The sequence below is a fragment of the Exserohilum turcica genome, assembly GCF_000359705.1.
Source record: "Exserohilum turcica Et28A unplaced genomic scaffold SETTUscaffold_19, whole genome shotgun sequence".
Taxonomy (NCBI): domain Eukaryota; kingdom Fungi; phylum Ascomycota; class Dothideomycetes; order Pleosporales; family Pleosporaceae; genus Exserohilum; species Exserohilum turcicum.
Genome location: NW_007360014.1, coordinates 94,611 through 114,355, shown reverse-complemented (window position 1 = coordinate 114,355; position 19,745 = coordinate 94,611). Strand labels below are relative to the sequence as shown.

The 19,745-nt window shown below is 54.6% G+C and overlaps 8 protein-coding genes across 8 annotated transcripts; 4 read left to right on the top strand and 4 right to left on the bottom strand.

Moving 5' to 3' along the window:
- Window positions 1-155: 155 nt before the first annotated feature.
- SETTUDRAFT_150511 (uncharacterized protein) lies at window positions 156-570 on the top strand (the record flags this gene model as incomplete). The annotated part of the gene is made up of 1 exon (XM_008026574.1): window positions 156-570. The coding sequence occupies exon 1, from the start codon at window positions 172-174 to the stop codon at window positions 568-570; it is 399 nt and encodes a 132-aa protein (XP_008024765.1). The 5' UTR covers window positions 156-171.
- Window positions 571-1,118: 548 nt separating this feature from the next.
- On the bottom strand, window positions 1,119-1,938 carry SETTUDRAFT_39314 (polysaccharide lyase family 3 protein; the record flags this gene model as incomplete). Its single annotated transcript, XM_008026533.1, has 3 exons — window positions 1,119-1,319; window positions 1,378-1,611; window positions 1,663-1,938. The coding sequence occupies 3 exons, from the start codon at window positions 1,936-1,938 to the stop codon at window positions 1,119-1,121; spliced, it is 711 nt and encodes a 236-aa protein (XP_008024724.1).
- A 2,732-nt stretch (window positions 1,939-4,670) lies between these two features.
- Window positions 4,671-6,149, top strand: SETTUDRAFT_184450 (uncharacterized protein; the record flags this gene model as incomplete). Its single annotated transcript, XM_008026573.1, has 1 exon — window positions 4,671-6,149. One exon carries the CDS (start codon window positions 4,671-4,673, stop codon window positions 6,147-6,149), a length of 1,479 nt encoding a protein of 492 aa, XP_008024764.1.
- Window positions 6,150-8,916: 2,767 nt separating this feature from the next.
- Window positions 8,917-9,712, bottom strand: SETTUDRAFT_28161 (uncharacterized protein; the record flags this gene model as incomplete). The annotated part of the gene is made up of 4 exons (XM_008026518.1): window positions 8,917-9,045; window positions 9,122-9,287; window positions 9,411-9,642; window positions 9,700-9,712. The coding sequence occupies 4 exons, from the start codon at window positions 9,710-9,712 to the stop codon at window positions 8,917-8,919; spliced, it is 540 nt and encodes a 179-aa protein (XP_008024709.1).
- Window positions 9,713-10,730: 1,018 nt separating this feature from the next.
- Window positions 10,731-11,539, bottom strand: SETTUDRAFT_168966 (uncharacterized protein; the record flags this gene model as incomplete). The annotated part of the gene is made up of 2 exons (XM_008026572.1): window positions 10,731-11,269; window positions 11,327-11,539. Coding segments are annotated over 2 exons (600 nt in total), but the record flags the coding sequence as incomplete, so codon positions are not given.
- Window positions 11,540-12,241: 702 nt separating this feature from the next.
- Window positions 12,242-14,265, top strand: SETTUDRAFT_168965 (uncharacterized protein). Its single transcript, XM_008026571.1, has one exon. The coding sequence runs from the start codon at window positions 12,301-12,303 to the stop codon at window positions 13,993-13,995; it is 1,695 nt and encodes a 564-aa protein (XP_008024762.1). The 5' UTR covers window positions 12,242-12,300; the 3' UTR covers window positions 13,996-14,265.
- Window positions 14,266-14,376: 111 nt separating this feature from the next.
- SETTUDRAFT_150505 (uncharacterized protein) lies at window positions 14,377-15,793 on the top strand (the record flags this gene model as incomplete). The annotated part of the gene is made up of 1 exon (XM_008026570.1): window positions 14,377-15,793. One exon carries the CDS (start codon window positions 14,377-14,379, stop codon window positions 15,775-15,777), a length of 1,401 nt encoding a protein of 466 aa, XP_008024761.1. The 3' UTR covers window positions 15,778-15,793.
- A 1,204-nt stretch (window positions 15,794-16,997) lies between these two features.
- Window positions 16,998-19,003, bottom strand: SETTUDRAFT_28157 (uncharacterized protein; the record flags this gene model as incomplete). Its single annotated transcript, XM_008026517.1, has 4 exons — window positions 16,998-17,322; window positions 17,377-18,565; window positions 18,653-18,691; window positions 18,949-19,003. The coding sequence occupies 4 exons, from the start codon at window positions 19,001-19,003 to the stop codon at window positions 16,998-17,000; spliced, it is 1,608 nt and encodes a 535-aa protein (XP_008024708.1).
- Between the last annotated feature and the right edge of the window lie 742 nt (window positions 19,004-19,745).

Genomic DNA, 19,745 nt, shown 5'->3' with positions numbered 1-19,745 from the left:
GAAGACGGGTATAAGAAAGAGAGGTTCTACGCCGAAGAAGAAGCATCTCACAACACATTCAAACTCATCTTACAAAACAACAACAACTTTCCTCTCATCTTCTCTCCTACCTTCGATCGTTCAACCATCTCCATTCAAGCCTCTTCAAAAACCACACCTCAATCACTCATAATGAAGACCACCATGATCATCAGCGCTGCTGCTCTCCTCTTCTCCGGCGCTTTCGCTGCCCCAGCCGTCGCTCGCTCTGATCCTGTCTACTTCACTGTCCAGCTCGCAAACGATCAGACTGGCAAGAACGCCAACGCCGACGTCGCTGTCAACACTGGCCCAGTCACCTTTGGCCGGCTCTTCGGCGCTGCTTTTGGCACTCCAGTCAAAGCCACTTCTCTGCAGGCCGTCACTCCAGGTGCCGGTGGTAACAACGTCCGCTGCGTCGTCTACAGCCCTGCCAATACTCTCTACGGCAGACCCCTCAACGCCTGGAACACCTTTATCGACCTCGACGGCGACTTCACCAAGTCCACCCCCATCGATGTAACTGACTTCACCATTTCGTGCGAGCTTTAAACGATCGAACCGGCAGATGAAACGGATAGACGATAATGGTCTGCGAGGACATTCGTTCAGATCATTATCACATTTTTTGCATAGCGTTTTGGGGTTTTGTCGTTGCTTTCTTTCTTGCGAACTTGTACATTCATTTAATGTCTAGAGATAAATCTTAGTAGCCAATATTCACTCGTTTGCGAGCTTCTACACAAGCTTGTATTTGGAATTCTTCGGTGCATTTTAGATATCTTGTGACTAACCGTTTTGAGTTCTCTAGACATACTGACAAATGAACACAAAGAATGAGTGCTTTAGTGAAGCAAACGACGGTAGAGTATGTACGAAGATATAAAATATTTACAAACGCTATTTGTGAGCCTGCCGGGTGATAGGAGCCCGTTCAACTTTGTCGATGTATTTCTTTTAGATGTGATACGCATATTCGATTCGTGAAAAAAACAGAAAATCATATTTACAAACGCAAGGTTCATATCCAAAGGCGCGTCTTGTTGAGGCATTTTCGTTGCAGATAATATGTGGACCACTGCTTGGAAGTCCAAGTCGACTTAGCCAGAGCAAACGCCTGCCTTCTGGGGCTCGCAGCCACCAGCACATCCAGTGTACATCTGACATTTGACCTTTGCGTCGGAGCAAACGTTTCTCAGGGTTGCAGTGTCTCCGTAGTTGCTGTTGATACCAGCCAACTCGTTTCCTTTGACGGCGGTAACACCCTCGATGTAGACAGTGCGCTTGCATTGCGACGAGCACTATTGAATTGATTAGCCATAATATCCCATTATCCACATGTTCTATGTAGCTACTCACGTTTCCACATGAGCGGTAAAGCTTGCCGTAGTCGTTGACGTAAAAATTGATAATGTTGACGGTACCGCAGCCGTTGTGCTGGACGACCTTGTCTGCAGCGTGGTAGGCACCTCCTCCAATGATCCAAGACTGCTTGCCGGGCTTGTCTTGCTTGATGGAGATGGCGTCCTCGCAGACGTCCTCGAACCAGACAAATTCGAGAGTGCAGTGGCCTTGGCAGTGAACGCCCTCGGACTGGAACGAGTCAGTTAGGACTTCCCAGGTGTACTGTCAAGACCTTGATACCTGGTGCTTGCCGATGATCACATTGCGAAGCGTAGCGCCCTCCTTCAGCAAGAAGACGGCGTCCGAAGCTCCGCCCTCGGTCTGACCATTGCAGGCACCATTGCCACGGTCAAACCTGTACCATTGTCCGTCGTAGGTCTGTCCAGCGCCGACTTCGATGACCTTGCTGTTCGACTTGGTGCCAACAGCCTGGGGAACACCACCGGTGTATCCGTTGCATGCAAGAGTAGCGGGAAGGAGAGCTGTGGCGGCAGTGAAGATCTCGGCAAACTTCATGGTGAATATAATCTGATATACGAAGAAGAGTGATTCAGGGCAGAGATAAAGAGCGTAGCAAGACTCTAAAAGCAAACTGGTAAAAGAGGCTTAACCGGCGGGTATTCCACTGTATCGATGAAGTGTTGATCATCCCTCCTCCTTGCCACGCCTACTACCCAGCCAAGCTCCTAACTTGTGGTCAGTTCGTCTTACCAAGTTGGGAAATCCGACCTCCATTCCTCCAGGTCTTATTCGCGGAACTGTACACTGATATCTTGCACTCTTGGCAGTGCATCTTCCGCCCGACGCTACAGCGATGCCAAGGCGGTGCTCTATAAAAGCGCTTCTGCGGAGTGCGCGGAGAGATGCCTAGAAATCAGTGCCGAGTGATAGCTGGCAGATAGGGTATATTGTGCGTGCAAGTGAAACGCTCAGCAGCTTCCTTAATGTGTTGGCGCTTGCCGTTTCGATCCATGGTGTCTTGTGACGCAAGGCTTAGCACTGCGAGTACGCTTTTTACGGATGATTATCTCCGCCAACCGCTATTTCTCCAGTTTTGATTCCATGCGGAATCTGGATTTCTATCTAATATCCGCTGTGCTATATCTCATAAGCTTTCATAAGTGTAGAGCTGATGTTATCACAATTGGACGAGACGAAATAAAACTCTGGTCACTACGAAAGTGTGCCTTCCGTTAGAAAATAGACAGCAACTCAACTCATATGTGCAGTGCCCTAGCATCTCTGGTATTCTCCTTTTACTTCGGGTTTCGAATCATTCGCTTTACATCCTCCTAGCCAAGGAATTCAACGCGAAGGATGTAAATACCTTGGCTGCGAGTCGTCGCTCTTGCTCGCACCGTCGACAGGCTGTAGTAGTCTCAACACATTGGCTTGATATACGCAGAATCTGCTGTGGTGACTTGTGGGTCGAGGGTAGCTGTAAACATGGTTTAAAGCTCATCAAAGCACGTGGTGTTCAGTGCCGTGAGCAGAACAATATCCCCCAACAGTACAATCTCCTTGACTGACGCTATATCAAGAAGTTTATCAAGTGTTGGAAAACAAATGCAAACCATATCCTTCAGTCATCTCGGGTTTATGCGAGCCCAGACACCAGATAATCGATGCGTGAGCCTGAAGTGGTTGGGGATAGAGACTCTTCATCAAGCAGTGCTTGATCCTGCTCCATCTACCCAATCCCCCCCATTTCAGGTCCTACCGAAGCTTAAAATCCATGTCCTAGTCCCTCTTTCCACCACCCAGCCACAATCTCAATGGTGCACAGAAGCGCAAGCAACGAGGCGGGGTGCATACCGGAGTGTATGGTAGCGCGCATGCAGAGCGGCAAGGGGGTTACGCTTGACAAGAAAAACCCAGGTTCTGGAGAAACACGCCACGTGCGTGGGACAAGAAACGGAGCAATATCGATACATGGCTAGCCATTTTCCACGAATCAGCAGCAATGTAGTTGTTCGCGAAACATCACGCGGGCGTCTGGCATACATTTACATCAGTATGGCCGTCTCGGCATCCCCGAAGTACTCGGGTAGTCTTTAAGTCCCAGCTTCATGATGTAGATACCACAAAAATGCAGTTTTTTTTTTGGGTGATGACGACTTGGCGAGTGTCACATGCAATACTTGTTTAATCGCCCCCTGGTTTCTGGACAGCGTCTCGAATATAACATGTCTACATAACTTTGCCTAAAAAGTGACTTATCAAGTCGAACATGCTGAGATCTCTTATTTGCAATTGTATAGATCATACTCGTCGTCGATATAAAGCCACAGATCTGCGTGAACCCATGTGGGGTAAAGTAATCGCCACAGCCACGCGGCCAGCGCCACACACCTGCATCCACCCATGGCTTTCTGCTACAAAAGTGGCAGTGATCGGCTATTCCCATGTTATGGAGATGATTGGGTCTCCCTCTCTCTCTGTCTGAAATGGACTTCCTGATTTGGCATACAGGGGGGATATCTCGTATTCGTGTACCAATACATACTCGGTTCGTCATTCCCCCAGGTCGTCACGTCGAGTGAGGGAGGCGGGGAAATCATTAAGTTGAAGGGATCTGTTAACGTATGTGCAATTATGGTCAAGGCACTTTTGCTATTGCTGTGGCTTCTTGGTTTTCTGTCTACTTTTGTCATTTAGGCGGCTATTGGATAAACAAGTGGACTAGTATTACTTTTTATCGCACATAGAACAGGCAACGAGGTGTCCTAAATCATACCTATGTTGCTCGTTAGCTGGAATTCGGGACAAATGAGTTCGACAACTATTACGTCTAAACCATTTTTTTGAGTCTTTGAGACAAGTTTTTATTACTAAAACTCGAAATTTGTTGTTGTGTTTGCTTTGTTTCACTTCCTCGCGTGTTGCGGAATGCTCACACATGTTTGTATAGATACGTCTGCAAGGACTCGATTACGCTACTGGCCTTTCACAGCAGTAAAGTAATACTCATTCGGAACACTCTCCATCCAATCAATCTACTATTCACCGGCAATTCGGGCACTTTCTTTGCCTTGTAGCGGTGCATGCTGTTATCAATCTACCTTTCACAACAGTGGCACGTGCAACAAACACCATGGTGAGACTTTGCGTTCACTCGCGGATCCGCGACGCTCTCACTGCTCGTCGCTCGAGACAACAGGCTCCAGCGTATTTTAACCAGACTTGCTCCCGCCTCAACCTATGCCTGAAGTACAACTTGGCACAACCGTGCAACCGGGTTCTTCAACATGGCGCATCCTAACTCGCGTCCTATATCCCTCAATGCAGATTCCTCCATGTTGTCATACCCTTCGTCGTCATCGCCAGAACCAGTACCGGCTTCGGCGTCAACATCGGTATCGCGCACTGCTTCAACCACGGCAGTGTCTTTCCTGGCCAAATACACCAACGTATCCACTCCGCACTCGCCCACGGACGAATGTCCCATCTGCCTGGACGCCTACACGGCCGAGCCTTGCTTGCGAATCACAGGCATCGCGGGATGCAGCCACCACATCGGGGGTACGTGTTTGCGAGCCATGCTGGAGAACCGACCGAGGGACGAGAAGCGGTGTCCGCTGTGTCGCACCGTCTGGATACCCGAAGCTCCGCCTGGGATTCGGTCGCGGCCCCCAAGTCACGAGGGCGCAGTACGGACAGACAGCACGGTCCGAGGACCCAACAACATGGGCAGAGACGTCGGCAGCGGTCAAAGACGCCTTGTCAACGCTCCTCCAGTAGCAAGAGAGTTTGCACCACGAGGCACGCGGCCATTCTTTGCGTTTAACCCGCGGCAGGCAGTGCACCAAGGCATGCTGCGGCACTACGAAGCCCAAGGGCAGGGCCGCCATCAGCCCATTGTTATCGACTCGGCGTCGGAAGCAGAAGACGAGGCAGACGACTACGCGACTCAAGTGCACAACTTCACCAGCCTAACGCGCGACATCGCCGAAATCCGGCGCCGGGCAGGAACCATTCCACATCGCATGGGCAGCACAGGGCCCAGACGCCAGACGCGAGCAGCAGCCATCCCAGAAGAAGATGGAGAGGAAGAAGGTCCTACGACAATCAACCCTGGGGGTAATGGTAGGGGGAGCAGGGGTGGTAGTGGCGCAAACGGCAATCCCGCTAATCATCGTCATACACGGAGTGGAGGCAACTTTCCCGGTCTCAATACCCCAAGTGGCGCCAGTGCCAGTGTCTTTACTCGTCTAATGTTGCCTCCGGCGCGGAATACTCTTCTTCGCACGCCGGTAAACGCGACTGCGCCTCCGCCAGCAGCAGCAGCAGCAGCAGCGACAAGCGATGGTTTGAACGGCGGCGCCGCGCGTATGCAGCACGGCTTTGCGCTTGGCCAGGAAGACGGTGTGGAAGAGAGAAGGGATAATACGCAAGACGCCATTGCATCATTTGCGCTACCCGACTATCTGCGCACGCCCTCGATCGACGGCGACATGGTCATGGGTGGTGATGATGCGTATACTCCTCCGCAGCGGTCCCCGCCTCGCCTCGCCAATCAGTCGGACCTCGATGCTCGCAGCCGGTTTCTGGATCATCGAGAACAGGCGCTGCATGTGCGGCATATGGAGCTGGTGCGGCGCGAGGCTGCGCTGAGGGAGAAGGAGAGGAGTCTGGAGGAAAATGTCGAGGCGGTGAGGAGGGAGAAGCTGAGTTTGAGGGGGCTGCTGAGGAGGCAGAGAGACGAGTTGGATCGGATGTTGCGGTAGGGATGTGTGTGGTGGTTGTGGAGTAGAAGAAGTGTATACTGGAAGAAAAGATGAATGGAGTCTAAACTTACAACCTGTATAATGAAAATGAAAATGAAAATTTGTTCTCTCAATCATGAAACCATGTTCCAAAAAATCTTCCCATCAGCCCTACCACTCCTCGCACCTCTCCATACCCATACCCGTACCGTCACCACGTGCCGCGCGCCCCCTCCATCCCCAGTCCTATTTTAAACCACCACGCACTGCAATACCGTCACGTCTACGCGCCCTCTGCGCCGCACGTATACACGCCGGAAAAAATAAAACAAGGCAGACAGGTATGTAAGAGTGAGTAGGTAAGTAGGACAAACCAAGTGGGCGCAGCACACACACACACAGCACTACACCTACACTACACACGCCCAGCAACCCAGCCCTCGGGAACCCCGAAACGCGGCCGTTGATCCCCCCCAAAAAGCAAAGGCTTCCAGAGGCGCCAAGTGGTCTAGTGGAAAGCGGGAAAGGACCCACAGACACGGACACACATAGTAGATGCACACATACGTACATTACATTACGCTACAGCATGCAGTGGGCAGTGGCAGCACCACTGCAGGCCGCTCCAAGCGAGCGCAAAGGCATCCCTGTCTCATAAGGCGACGCCGAAGAAAGTCGTGGGGTTGGGGGTGGATGGGTGGGCGGAGCTTATTCCCATAACCCCCCCCCCCGCTAAAGAAGAAAACGAAGAAGAAGAAGAAGAAGAAGAAGAAGAAGAACACCAATACCTCAGAGAAAGAAGAGAGTACACGTCTATTTGCGCGGCTCAACAATTACTATTTTCTTTTGAGTTTTTTTCTTTTGCTTTTTTTTTACCTGCAAGGAGCGTCGAGAAGAAAGAGATAAAAATAAAAATAAAAGAGAGGTAAATGTTGCTATGTACCCATCTATGTATGTGATAGGTCCAAGTAAGTAAAAAAAAAGGGGGGGGAACAGAACATTTCTGGACACATGCCCATGGTCGCGGATGCTGTGGGATCCGGAAGGAGGTTAAAGTATACCTAAAAGAGCAGGCAGGAGGGGAAAGAAAAGAAAAAAAAACGCTATGTTTGTGTAGCAGTAGTAGTAGTTAAAAGGATCTATTTCTTTTTCTTTTCTTTTTTCGCTGGTAATCAGGTACAATGAGCAGTTAGTCACAGTTTCTACCAGAGCAATTAAATAGCGGCTTGTGTGTGTATACATAGACTGGGCGGATAGGTGTAAGTGGACGAACGGATGAATATTCAAGCGGGGAAGGGGGGGGGAGTGGGGAAACGGAGGATCGGAAGATTGGAGGTACGAGTTGGAGTATCCGTTAAGAAAGATAGAAGAAGAGACTTGATGATAGTGTCAATAATGGTGTCGGCAATAGTGCCAACGCCAAAGCAAGGCTCAGCCCCCCCGGTGGTTTGGAGTAAGTAAGTAGTAGTAGTAGTAGCACGTTAGCTAGGCTGTTCTGTCCCCCCCTCCCCTCCCTCCCCCTTCCGACACACGTACGAGGGAGGGCCGGCGCAGCAAAGACGGTGGCGTGCTAGTTATTACCTACTATTGGTAAGCCAGGGCGCACGCGCACGTGGACGCGGATCCGCAACGGCGGGATTTTCATGGGGCGGGCGGGTGTTCGTCTCGAGCTGGTTTGCGCCCGGGGACATGGGTACATAGTACTTACATATGTCACATGCCTGTCGAGCTGAAGGCGCCCCCCCCCCTTGAATCAGGGCGCACCCCCCCTTCTTCCCCTTCCAAAAGGCCTAGAATGCCACCAACCCCCGAATGGCGTTGGCGTACCGCTGTTTATCTGATAGTTGTGTGACTCGGTTATTATTTCCCTTTGCACTACTTCCGTGTGTTCGACTCTAGCTTTCTTGTTGAATGTTTGAATCGCTCTGTGTGTGTGTGTGTGTGTGTGTAGTAGTAGTGGATGCATTATTTGGTATTTCAAATCGCGAAAAATATAAACATGAATTTGTTGGAGAGAAGATATGCTTATTATGACAAGAAGAAACCGAGAAAAAAATTATAGAACCGAAAAAGAGGTTAATGGTAATGGTGACTTGAAGATAGAGACGCGAGAGAACAAGAAAGTGGAGAGAGAGAGAAACGAGAAACAAGACCATGGCGGAAAAACACATCCCGTGATTTTCAAAAAAGAAAAGAGCGTCCCCGGCAAAGGCGCCCAATATCTTGTCGGCTATCTGCGCTTCCTAGTCAAGAAAGAAAAGAGACCAAAAAAAGAAACCGTGTCCCGGAGGATTTGGACTAGCTAAAACGCCAACGCCAACGCCAGCGCTAAGACGGGACCATGACCCCAAGATGACAAAATCGAGAGAAAAAAAGAAAAAAAAGGTTAGAAAGACTTATTGTGTACGTGTTGTTGAAGACAAACGAATGGTGTGGCCAGCCACGATTATCGGTTTGGAAAAGAAGAAGAAAGAAAGAAACAAAGAGGTTGATGACCGAGAGAGAGAGAGAAAAGCGAGCATGCCCTGGAAACTATAATAATGGCGGTTGCGTGGGTCGGAGACATCGTGTGTGAAGCCGTCAACGTCGATACGGCCGTTATGCTGCATTGGTAGCGTAGCGCCCCCGATTCATAAAATGGCGCCATTTTACATGACGTGGATGCAAAAAAAAGGCTAATGGGTGGGGTATTTGCAAAGGAAGTCTGGTAGTAATCCAAAGGCGAGAAGAGGCATTATCGTGTGTGTGTGTGTGTGTGTGTGCGTGTGCTTGGTGGCGGTCAAAGGGCTTATCGTCGAGACAAGATGATCTGTTGGATTTGGGCCAGCGAAGGGTCTTCGTTGAGCCACTTTCCCTGGGCGGCGTCTGCAGCACGCAGCGTGTTGTCGACATAGGCGTCCGTCATGGCCATGAGCTCCTGTTGTGCACTTGTCAGCGGACGTTTTTCTTGTACCAATAGCAATGCTCGGATCTTGTCCAGCTACGCCACATACGTTTCTCAATGTAGCATCAGCTTGTTGCAGTGCTGCAAGATGACTGGCATTGGGCTTCTGGCCACGCAGGATGCTTTGACGGCTGTTCATCCACCGAAGCCCAGCATTGGCTCGAAGATAGGCGCGTTGGCATTGGAATCGGCGTACGGCTGCATCTACAATGATACTGTGGTTGCGTGTCAGCATCCTATCAACACAAGACCGCGTCTGATACTGCTTCTTGCACTCGCAGGCTCAGGGGTGCATTGGTGGCAAACAAGCCGTGGCAGCGATTGGAGAAAGCACTTACGCCTTGAGTTGCCTTTTCTCATACTCTGGGTCGCCGGCTCCCGAGCTGGTGCTGCTGGCGAATGGCGTCTGGAGGATGGCCTGGGCCTCGCTCGTGCACTGCCGGAGAAGGGAGTATCCGTCCAGATAGTACTCCTCGGCCGTGGGTGTGGCGCGCAATTGGACCAGGTAGTGTTGGAGATTGCGAAAGTCGGTCATGATCTCGGCTACGCGCATGGCGCGGGCATCGTTGACTTGAACATGTCAGTAGATGGTTTCCATGGGCTGGGAAGCGGCGAGGGAAGGCTTACGGCCGTCCGACATGGTGGGTATTAGGATGGGGAAGAGAGTGAAGGTCGGCTGGCGACGAAACGGGCAGTGGCAGTAGAAGCGGTGGAAACGAAGCAAAGGACTGTGTGGCTGGCGAGAAACGAAGGCGAGGACTGCTGGTGGTGAGTGCCTGGGCAGAGAGGCGCGGCGTGGGGAGCGTTATATAGGCGTGTGTCGACGCGGGCATACTGGCAGCGTGTGGACGAGGCAGTAGGGCGCTGAGGGAGCGTCTGGATAGCATGGTCGAGGATGGCAGGCTTGCTGCAGGGCTCCTCCCGCCGCTACATGGTGCCGAGCTCCACTCCAGGGCCGTGGGCAGCTACCAGCTGTGCTAGGTTCGTCGCGGGCTGCACCATTCAGCGTGGGCGGGCGCGGCTTGGGGCTTGGAGTCGCTTGGAGTCGCGAGGCCTGGCGGCGGCGGCGGGCGGCGGGTCCAGGGCGCTGCAATGGGGAAACGCAGCAGCATGCAGGAACCGTGCGCATGCCGCATCGCGACGTGGTGTTTTTTCTTCTTTCTTGTGGGTGCTGTGTCGCCGCAGCTGGAGCAGCCTGAGGCCAGCGGCCGTCTTCAGCAGCGCGGAGAGACGCCACGGCGCGCATTGGGCCTAGCGCGCCAGCCGCGGGGGCCCGAATCGGGCAACGCAGCCCTTGCAGGCGGCGTCGCGGCGCTCATTGGGCGGCGGCGGGCATCGGCCGTGGGCTGCTCGCCGCGCCCGACAGCCCTAACACGCCCGTCGACGCTGGCCCGCCGCGCACGCCAGCAACGCTCGCCAAAGCCACAGCTGCAACCACGCAAAGGCAGTGTCAGCCACCCCGCGGCTGTGCTGGCCGCAACCACCCGCCCAGCCAGTTACATGACGTCGCCCGGCCGCTTCATGAGTTGCGCCCGCGCCGTTGCAGCTGAGCGCCCATGGGAATCTGCGCCCGCCAGCGAATGGGCATCTGCGCCGCCGCCGCCCGCGACCCTCTCACGCACCCATCTGCCTGTACACCGAGGCACGAGCCCGCGTCTGCAGTCTAACGTCTGTATTCATCGTGCTGCTAGAGCCCTTCCGACGTCTGAGAGGCCGTGTCATGCTACCGCTGATATCGTAGTGCTTTGGATCGTGCCGTCATACCTGAGCCACCCACACCTCCCAACCGCCCGCCCATGCCTGCCGCTGCTCAGTCCTTGTCCGCGATTGACTGCAGGCGCTCGTCGATCTCGTCCTCGCTGAGCGCCCTGAAGGCTGCGTCGGTGCCCTCCTCGCCGTTGCCCTTGGGGCCGCCGACAATGCCAATCTCCAGCTCCCCCTTTTTGAAGTCGACCGACAGCACCGTGCTCAGCGCCGTGATGGCGAGCTCCACCACCTCTTCCCAGCTGCCCTCGGCGTGCTCCTTGTTCTTGAGCTTCTTCTCCAGGAAGTTGAGCGCCTCCTGCGTCTTGGGGCCCGACGCAGTCGCCTTGTACCCGACATAGTAGCCCGCCGGATCGCACTTGTACAGCTGCGGGCCAAACTCAGAGTCGAGCGAGATGAGCGTCGTGGCCACGCCCAGCGGTCGCATGTAGGCCTGTCCCGGTGTGTCAGCAGTCCCTCTCCGTCACATGTCTGCGGGCCATGCTCGTACCCTCTGCGTGTAGACCTGGCTGATATTGGCTATTCTCTTTGCCAGAACGTCACAGGGCATCTCGTACCCATACTTGTAGCGGAACTCGGCAGCCTCGCCACGCGCTCTGCTCACCGAGGCCCTCGCATCGGCAATGGATCCAGTCATGACACAGCCGACCGAGGGGGACAACCGGAAGATGTGCGAGACCGACGAGGGGTCAATGAGCTTGTCCTGTAGCCGACGTCAGTACACCCTGTGCAGCCTCGCCCGCTGGTGTGGCATAGTCCCATACCGGCACCTTCTTCTGTGACCGAAGCAGCTGGTGCGGCGCGTCTTGTCAGGATGCACAGGCCGAATGAGAGGTCGCAGGCAGAGAATTTCGGGGCTGATGCTAAGGGAGCACGGGCCAGGCGGCGGCGATCCCAGAGCTCCAGTGCCAGGCCACAAGCAACGCGTACAGCGAAACAGCCATCACCGACAACCTCGCCCTGCTTCTAGACCCCGCGCCGTGTTTGAGCTTACGCATATTGCTGGGCCTTGCTGCTGAACGCTGGAGCTGAAGACGACGAGTACAAATACACGCCGGATAGACGACCCCTCATCATGTCTGGTGCGTAGGACAGGCCCGCCAGCTGCGGTCCAGATGGCCACACCGGTGCCAACAACAGCTGACGTCGCCGTGTAGGAAGCGCAGGCTACGACAGGCACATTACCATCTTCTCGGACCAGGGCCGCCTCTATCAAGTCGGTACGCACTCGATTGTTCCCCCACGGCCCCCCCCCCCCACCGACACACACACACCGCTGGGGCTGGCTCGAGCAAACAGCAGCTGCTAACGTCTCGCCGCTAGAATATGCATTCAAGGCCATCACTGCCGCAAACATCACATCACTGGGCGTGCGGGGCAAGGACTGTGCGGTAGTCATCTCGTGCGCGGTGCATTTCAATCTCCGCATCTTCTGTCGCACATAGCCATATTCCACATCTGATCATGGCCCAGAACGCTGCCAGAATTCCCGCCTGGCGGAGGTTGGGTCTCGCCCTCAAGAATCAAGACGACACCGGAGTCGCCGTACCTGACCCCCAGGCGCCTTCTGTGCCCTATAGCGACCAGGACATATCGCAGCATCAAGCCGCGTCCGCCACGGACCATGCCGCAGACAGCCAGTCGCTGAAGCTTGGCAAACGGAAACACCAACATGAGCCCGTGGACCACCATCACCAAGAACCCAAGAAGAGTCGGGTCGCGGCTCCAAACGCTCAACCCAGCCCAGAAGCCCATCATGAGGTTACCACTGCCAGCCCAAGAGTAGAAGCTCCCACGGAGAAGGCTCCAGTGACAGGGAAGCCTGCCAAAGGAGGAGACTCGAACTACCGAAAGAAGAAGGAAAAGCCACCAAAACGCCGAAAAGCAAATCAACAGGTTCAGCAGGCTCCCTCTGCGCCGCACACCCACTTACCTGAGGTGACCTTGCCAGACCGCCCTGCTTTACTTGCCTCCACCGAGACTGCGGAACCCGTGGCAACCCCGCAGAAGCCCTCAAAAAAGCCAAGCCACAAGGACTCCTCTCGATCACCACCGCTGACGGATCGAAAAAAGTGTGTTGCCTTTACCCCAGACACCAAAAAGTCCGACGGCAACACCGGACAGGACTACTTCAAAGCCTGGGTCGCGCAACAAAAAGGCACTGGAGAAGTGTCTCAGCCGCCAGAGGTCTCAGACTTTGTTCTACACGCATTGATTGCTGACGAGGAGAAGACGGCAAGGAAAAACGGGCAGCTAGAAAAGAAGCAGGGAAGTGAGGGTATTGCCAATTCGAAACTCAAAGAAACCAAGTCCCAAGACAGGTCATTGTCGAAGCCGGCTAAGACTGAAGAGCCAAAACCTGTCTCAAAACCTGCTCCACCGAGTACTCCGGGAGCCAAAGGAAAGAAGAAGGATCCATCCATTTATATCGCCTATCTCACACAATATCACAACGACCGGGAAAACTGGAAGTTCAACAAGGCCAAGCAAAACGACGTCGTTGACAATGCGTTGAACATCTTCCGGATCCCAATAGAGCACTCTGAAGCATTAACCACGTACGTTGCTGGACTGCAGGGCGCGGGCGTCATCCAGCGTTTACGTGAGCGCTGCCACGCAACATTGAACGACCTGGACGAGCAGGACGCACAAATGGACGACGCAGAGGCCCGCAAGATTGCTCAAGAAGAGGCCGAACAGGAGCGCATCGCCAAGGAACGAAAGAGGAGGAAGACTGATGGCGATTTGGCAAGCCTGGCAGAGCACCCGTGGAGCCCTGGGTTTATCAGAAGACTCCAACGACATCGAGCCGAGGCGCTTTTGAATGCTTTGGGCCGCGCCGAGCCGGTTCTACCTGCTGTCGCGCCCAAGTCGAGCCTAAACCCGCTGATGCAGCACGTCGAGCCAGCAAAATCCAACGCGCGGAAACGCAAACGCAGAAGCGAAATCTCGAGTGATGAAAGCAGTTCCGACAGCAGCAGCGACTCGGATTCAAGTTCGGATTCGGATTCGGACAGTGCCGATTCAGACGCTGAGTCTGACAATGAGCCTGAAAAGAATGCTGCTAGATCCGACGAGAGCGAGAGTGATCGCAGCAGTAGCAGTAGTAGCAGCAGTAGCAGCAGCAGCGATTCATCGAGCGACTCTGATAGCGACTAGGCGGCAGAACGATTGTCCAGACAATACGCTTTTCATTCGACAAACGAAGAAATTGGATTAGGTCAGAGGGGTTTGGCACACATTTCTCCGTGTAAATACCATTGTTCCAAAAAGCCATTGCGAGTCCTTGAGTAGCACCGTACATTACTACAAGCAGACTGTACAGACATCAATAGCCTCTAAGTAGCCCATCCCCGCCAAAGAAAGCTGCTTCCAAGTTGGGAAAAATATACATGTATGATACCCAAATCAGCTAGTCCTCCCCCTCCAACATGGTCCGCGGATTCCCCGCTCTCTTTAACCTTGACGTACTATGATACTCTGTGACTCCAGCCTCTTAAACCCAAACCCACCACTACTCCCCCCTTTTCTCACACAACCATGCCGACTCTCCCATGTCTCCCCACCGAGCTCATCGAGCACATCGCCTCGTACCTCGATCTCTGCAGCACGCGCTCGCTCCGACTAACCAGCCGGCCCTTTCCCCCTGCACTATCCCGCATATTCAAAGCCCGCTTCTTCCACCAGCACACAGTCACATGGAGCGAGCAGAGTCTCAACATACTCTTGGAAATCTCAACGCACCCCACGTATGGCGCGGCTCTGCACCACCTCCGCATCGACGCCCCGCCCCGCCACTCCATCCGCCTGTGGCAACTCCGCGAACAGCGAGTACACAGCAGCGTAGGACTTGGCGGCGAGTCGAGCGCCGCAGCGGTCGAAACAGAGGCGCAGCGTAGTCTCCGCCAGCAATGTGAAGTTGCACAGCAGCAAAGCCAGCAGAACAGCACGTTTTTCAAGGAAACGCGCGCCGACCTCAAGATACTCGGGCATGTATTTGATAACTTGGCTGCTGCGAATGCGCCGTTGTGCAAAATCTCGTTTGTATACAAGGGCATTCCGCCCATGAGCTACGGGTCCACGCGTGGGTATTGCATCTATAGCCAGTGCGAAGTATCACGGCCATTTGTATCGACAATGGCAGCACTCGCATCATCTTATTCCTCTTCCTCTTCATCTGCACCTACACGACACATCCGTCTCTCGAGCATCGCCATCGACAGCACGCACAACCACGGCGCCATCAGCATCGGGCGTCTAGAAAGCATCGCCCCGTTCCTGGGCTCGTTTGACCGCGCCTTCGACTCTCTGACACATCTCGCGCTGAACCTGCGCGACTGGCGCCGCAGCGAAGACGGATTCCGCCCGTTTGACGCCTCACGCCCGCCATTTGTCGTGCGGTTCCTGGCCAAAGCACGGAATCTGCATACGCTGCGGCTGAGCTGCTTCAGCACCATTGAGCGCGACGTCTTCGCCTCGATTGCTACGCACTGCCGCTTCGAGAAGCTCGTTTCGTGCCAGCTGGCCGTCATGAGCATCCCGCATACAGATTCCCTATCTGCGTTTCTGCGCCCGGCTAACGAATCGCTGGCGGAACTGTGCTTGAAGCAAATGGAACTTTGGGATCCAGTAACCACGTGGGCAGAGTGGCTGGCTAGTCTTGCATCTGCGCCAAAAGACGACGACGACGACGACGACAACGACAACAACAACAACAGCAGTAGCTACACGGTTTTCCCCCGCCTGTCCCACATCTGTGCTGCGGATTTGATCCAGGAGCACCGCGGGGAGCTGCGTGTTGCGGGACGCTCCAAGTTTTCCTTTGAAGACGACTGGCGGCCGGGCTTGAGAGACGCCATGGAAAAGGCTACGACAAGGCCGTGGTACTCGCCCTGGGGCATTGGCGATATGCAGTATCCTTTTTTGCACATGGCAATATAACGTTGTGTCGATGGATATATTCCTCATTTTCTGTTTTTTTTTCCGCGAATGGGATACGGGGTATTAAAGGCAATTTCACAAATAAATGGATATATCTACTAGAGTGTTGTATTGTCAGTGAGCTAAGCAACACGGTAAAGTACATGATAGAACGCAGTCAAGTGCTTACCCATCACCGTATGCACCACAAGTAGGCTATCATCTACATGGTGTTATGGAATGATTCTTTACCAACTACACGACATGTACGTTGATCGTGTTTCAAGACAACGCAGGATACAACCAACATGGAAGCACATGACATGATGCACAAGGCTTGAACCTAAAAAATTGCAATTGATCGACCTATGCGTATACATACACATGCTTGCTCATACCAACCAAAGAAATCGTCGTTATACAAATCGGTTGGTATAGTCCCTTCCTTTTCCCAATTTCTCTACGCCATGACCCTATTGTTTACCGTAGACTCGAGAAAACAACCATTTGGGTTCAAAAGCTCACTCAGAATACACACCCGCCTGGAAAAAGAAAGGAAGGCTTGAAGCCCAGACGTCGCAGCCAACAAAAACAAACTCCCCCGAAAAAGAGAAAAAACAAAACGCCGAGCGCAACTCTAGACTGGCGCGCCACAAAGAAGATAAACAGACCGTTGTATAATTCCCTGCACAACGCCGGTGAAATGATAGCCCCAAACATCCATCATATATACACTCCACCAATAGACAGATTACGGAAGAAAATGTCGATAAGCAATCCGTCATTGTCGTATTCGTATTTCCCCTGCCGATCCAAGCGCCCGGCACGATAAGGAAACATGAGAAATGCATTCGACTTTTCTGGTGAGTGCCTAGACTGCAGCAATACTGCAGGTGAACAAGGAGTTACAATGACATAACGCCAAGCGCCAGTCCATGCACTGTTGAGGGCGACGCCAAAGCGTCTCGGGAGAAGGAGAGGAAGGAGAAAGGAGCGGGAAGATTACAAAATTGTAAGGGGTGGAGCGTCATGATCGTCGGAGCAGCTGATGCCATGCACCCAAATCACAACACAGTCATGACCATGGCGATGTGTAGAAGAAGCACAACGCTACCTGACAGCGTATGGACACTCAGTTACCTGAACCAGAGTGAGCGACTGTCTGAGTACTTGGGAGGATAGCGAGTGGTTTCTTTTTTTTTCTTTCTTTCTGGTGGGGTGCTGTGTTTCGTTGGGGCTGGTTATACGAACCGGTTCATCATCTGCCCCTGTTGCATCGGCATCATGTGGACACCGTTAGGCTGCATTTGAGCGATGCCGTATGGATTTTGGTGGTTAATGTCGCTCCCCAGGAAGTTATTCATGGCCGCGCCGTGGAGACCTTGGGCCTGGGATACTGGGCAGTCCTTGTGGGCAAGGAGTAGCGTCTTGAGGTTGACAATCTCCTCGCGAAGCTGAGTGACGGTTGCAGATAGAGCGTCGTTCTCGGTGCTAAAGAGCTCAACCTTGGCCTGGAGATTGGCAAGCCACTGCTTCTTGCGTTGTCGGCACTTGAGGGCAGCAACGCTAATGTTCACGTCAGCAATGCACATGGACAAAACATCAAGTACAAGGACATACCGATTCCGCTCGAGGAAGTTCTTGCGCTTCTCCTCGTCCGTCATCTTGCGGCCCTTGCTGTCGTACTCCTCCTCCTTGATGTTGTTGTTGTCATCGTCCGACTCGCCATCGTCCATGTCGTCGCCCATGCCTTGGTTGGGGTTGCTCTTCTTTCGCGCGCTCTTGGGAGCGTCGTCAGCCTTTCGCTTGTTGCCCGCAGCTTGTTTGCCATTAGCAGCACCCTTCTTCGCACGTGACCGTGTGCCGGTCTTGGCTTGCTCACTCTGGCCACTCTCGGAGAAGTCTCCCGTCTCTGCGGATTGAACGCTATTGATGGAGCCCTTTGTGTCGCGACGGTTGTGGTTGGCGTTTACAGGCTGGACAGGCATGTGCCCAGCATTCATCGACTGCTGTTGAGGCGCCATGGAGAAGGGCTGCTGGTTGTTGCGCGCAGCGCCGTTTTGGCTTGCAAAGGACAGGAGATCATTGGCCGCACTGCTGACGTCATGGTTAGGATAGGGCTCGTTGTGGGCACGCTGCTGCGGCGGTTGCGCCTGCTGGAAGCTGTTGGGCTGGCGATCCATGCCTGCAGTGGCGGCTTCAGGCTGGGATGTCGGGGCGTTGGACGTGGCCTTGTTGTTGCTATTGGCGTTGGACGACGAGTTGGCCTGGTGCTGGGCAGCGGCGCGCAAGGCAGACTGCTGGAAATCGGCAGTGCCAGGCGTGACACCGGCGCTCTGGAGGTTGAAAATAGCTTGGGTGTTGGGGCTGGGGGCCGGGAACATGGAACCACCTCCTCCAGGCGTTAGGCCAGTGCGGAGCGAGGACTCGTTGGGTGTCGGGAAGCCTCGGAATGACTCGCTGAAATAATCCGTTTGACCAGTCGGTCCGCTGAGCATAGCAGGGCTCAAGGGTCCCGCGCGCAGGCCCTGCCAACCAGGTGTGATGCCCGGAAGTGGTGACGGTGACGTAATGTTGGCAACAGGTGGGAGAATGGGACGGCCGCCGGGGGTCTGCAGGTTTCCAGACTCGCCACCAAAGGACTGCTCGAAGACGTTGGGCTCAAGCGAGAAGGGGTTGTGGACCGTGTTGAAGTAATCGGGCGTGTCGCCAGTGGTTGCGGGGGCAGGCTTTGGTGGAGGAGCCAATGGCTGAGCATTGGATGTTGCGGGCTTTGGGTCGGCGGTGCTGACTGCTTCCGTCGTAGCAGCTGGCAGTGGGTTAGCATGCTGGTTTGGTGGTGGATGCGAGGACAACGGCAGCGGCAGTTGGACATGTCAATGGCAAGGTGACTTACACTGGGGCTTTGGAGGGGACTCTGTCTTGACGGGCTCGGCTACAGCACCATGGTTAGCAAGGCTTGGGCAACGAGATGATGACGCGATGGGGGATGGACACGGCGACGACAATGCATGGGCACGAAGACACACAGGCAGGAGGAGGAGGGGGAGGTGGTGGTGGTGGTGGTGGTGGCAGCAGCGACGACGGCGGCGGCAGTGAGGATGCAGCGGTGAATGCAGCGGCGATGGGGGGGAGCGCAGCCAAAGGGGGGAGGAGGAGATGGGGGTGGGAGGAGCAGGACGAGGTACACACCTTCGGGCTTTGGCACAGCAGCAAGATTATTTTTGCTGTCCTTGGGCGAGGACATGTTGGATGACGGGGAGGAGGTACGGGCACTCTGGGTTGCGGCAGCCATACTTTGGGGTGGTGACGTAGCGGAGGTATCCTGGGCGATCGCTTGTGGTACTCGGGGGCCTTGACCTTTCTCGACGCAACGCGACGTGTCGGGCGGCAGCTGCACTGGGGGGGGGGGTGCGCGCGCGTGCGCTTTTGCAGGCGAGATTGGAGCAACGACGGGGGTTGCTCTGGGGCACGTCAGCGAGTCAGCGCATGCAATTGCACGAGACGGCGATGGAGGCAGCGGTGGTGGTGGTAGTGGTGGTGGTGATGTTGCGGTGGACGCGACTGGGGGGGCAGGCAGGCAGGCAGGCAGGCAGGCGGGCGGGCGGGCAGGCGGGCTGGGGACGTGGCAGAGTCGGGCGGTCGAACAACAGCAAAGCCGGGCGGGCTCGCAACTACGTACCTCAGCAAAAAGAAATCGACGGGACGGCCGATGCGGGGTAGAGGCGTGTCAATGGGGCGGATGGGCGTGATGCAGCGGCGGGTCGCTGGTCGCGGCGCAGAGCAGAGCAGCTGCTGGGCCCGTCTGGCAGTGGGAATGGATTTCTCAATGGTGACGTCAAGCCCCTGGGGAGACGGTCGCGGCCGCTGCAGACTTTGCCGGGCGGCGTCGCGCTGGGCTCGGGGGGCAGGGCGAGGGCAGCAGCGCAGCGCAGAGCAGAGCAGAGGCAGCGCAGGCGCGTCGAGGGCGTGGTCGTGGTGCTCGATGA

Excerpts from the sequence above, each read along its gene's own strand:
- SETTUDRAFT_168965 (XM_008026571.1), top strand. The coding sequence starts at position 12,301 with ATGGCCCAGAACGCTGCCAGAATTCCCGCCTGGCGGAGGTTGGGTCTC.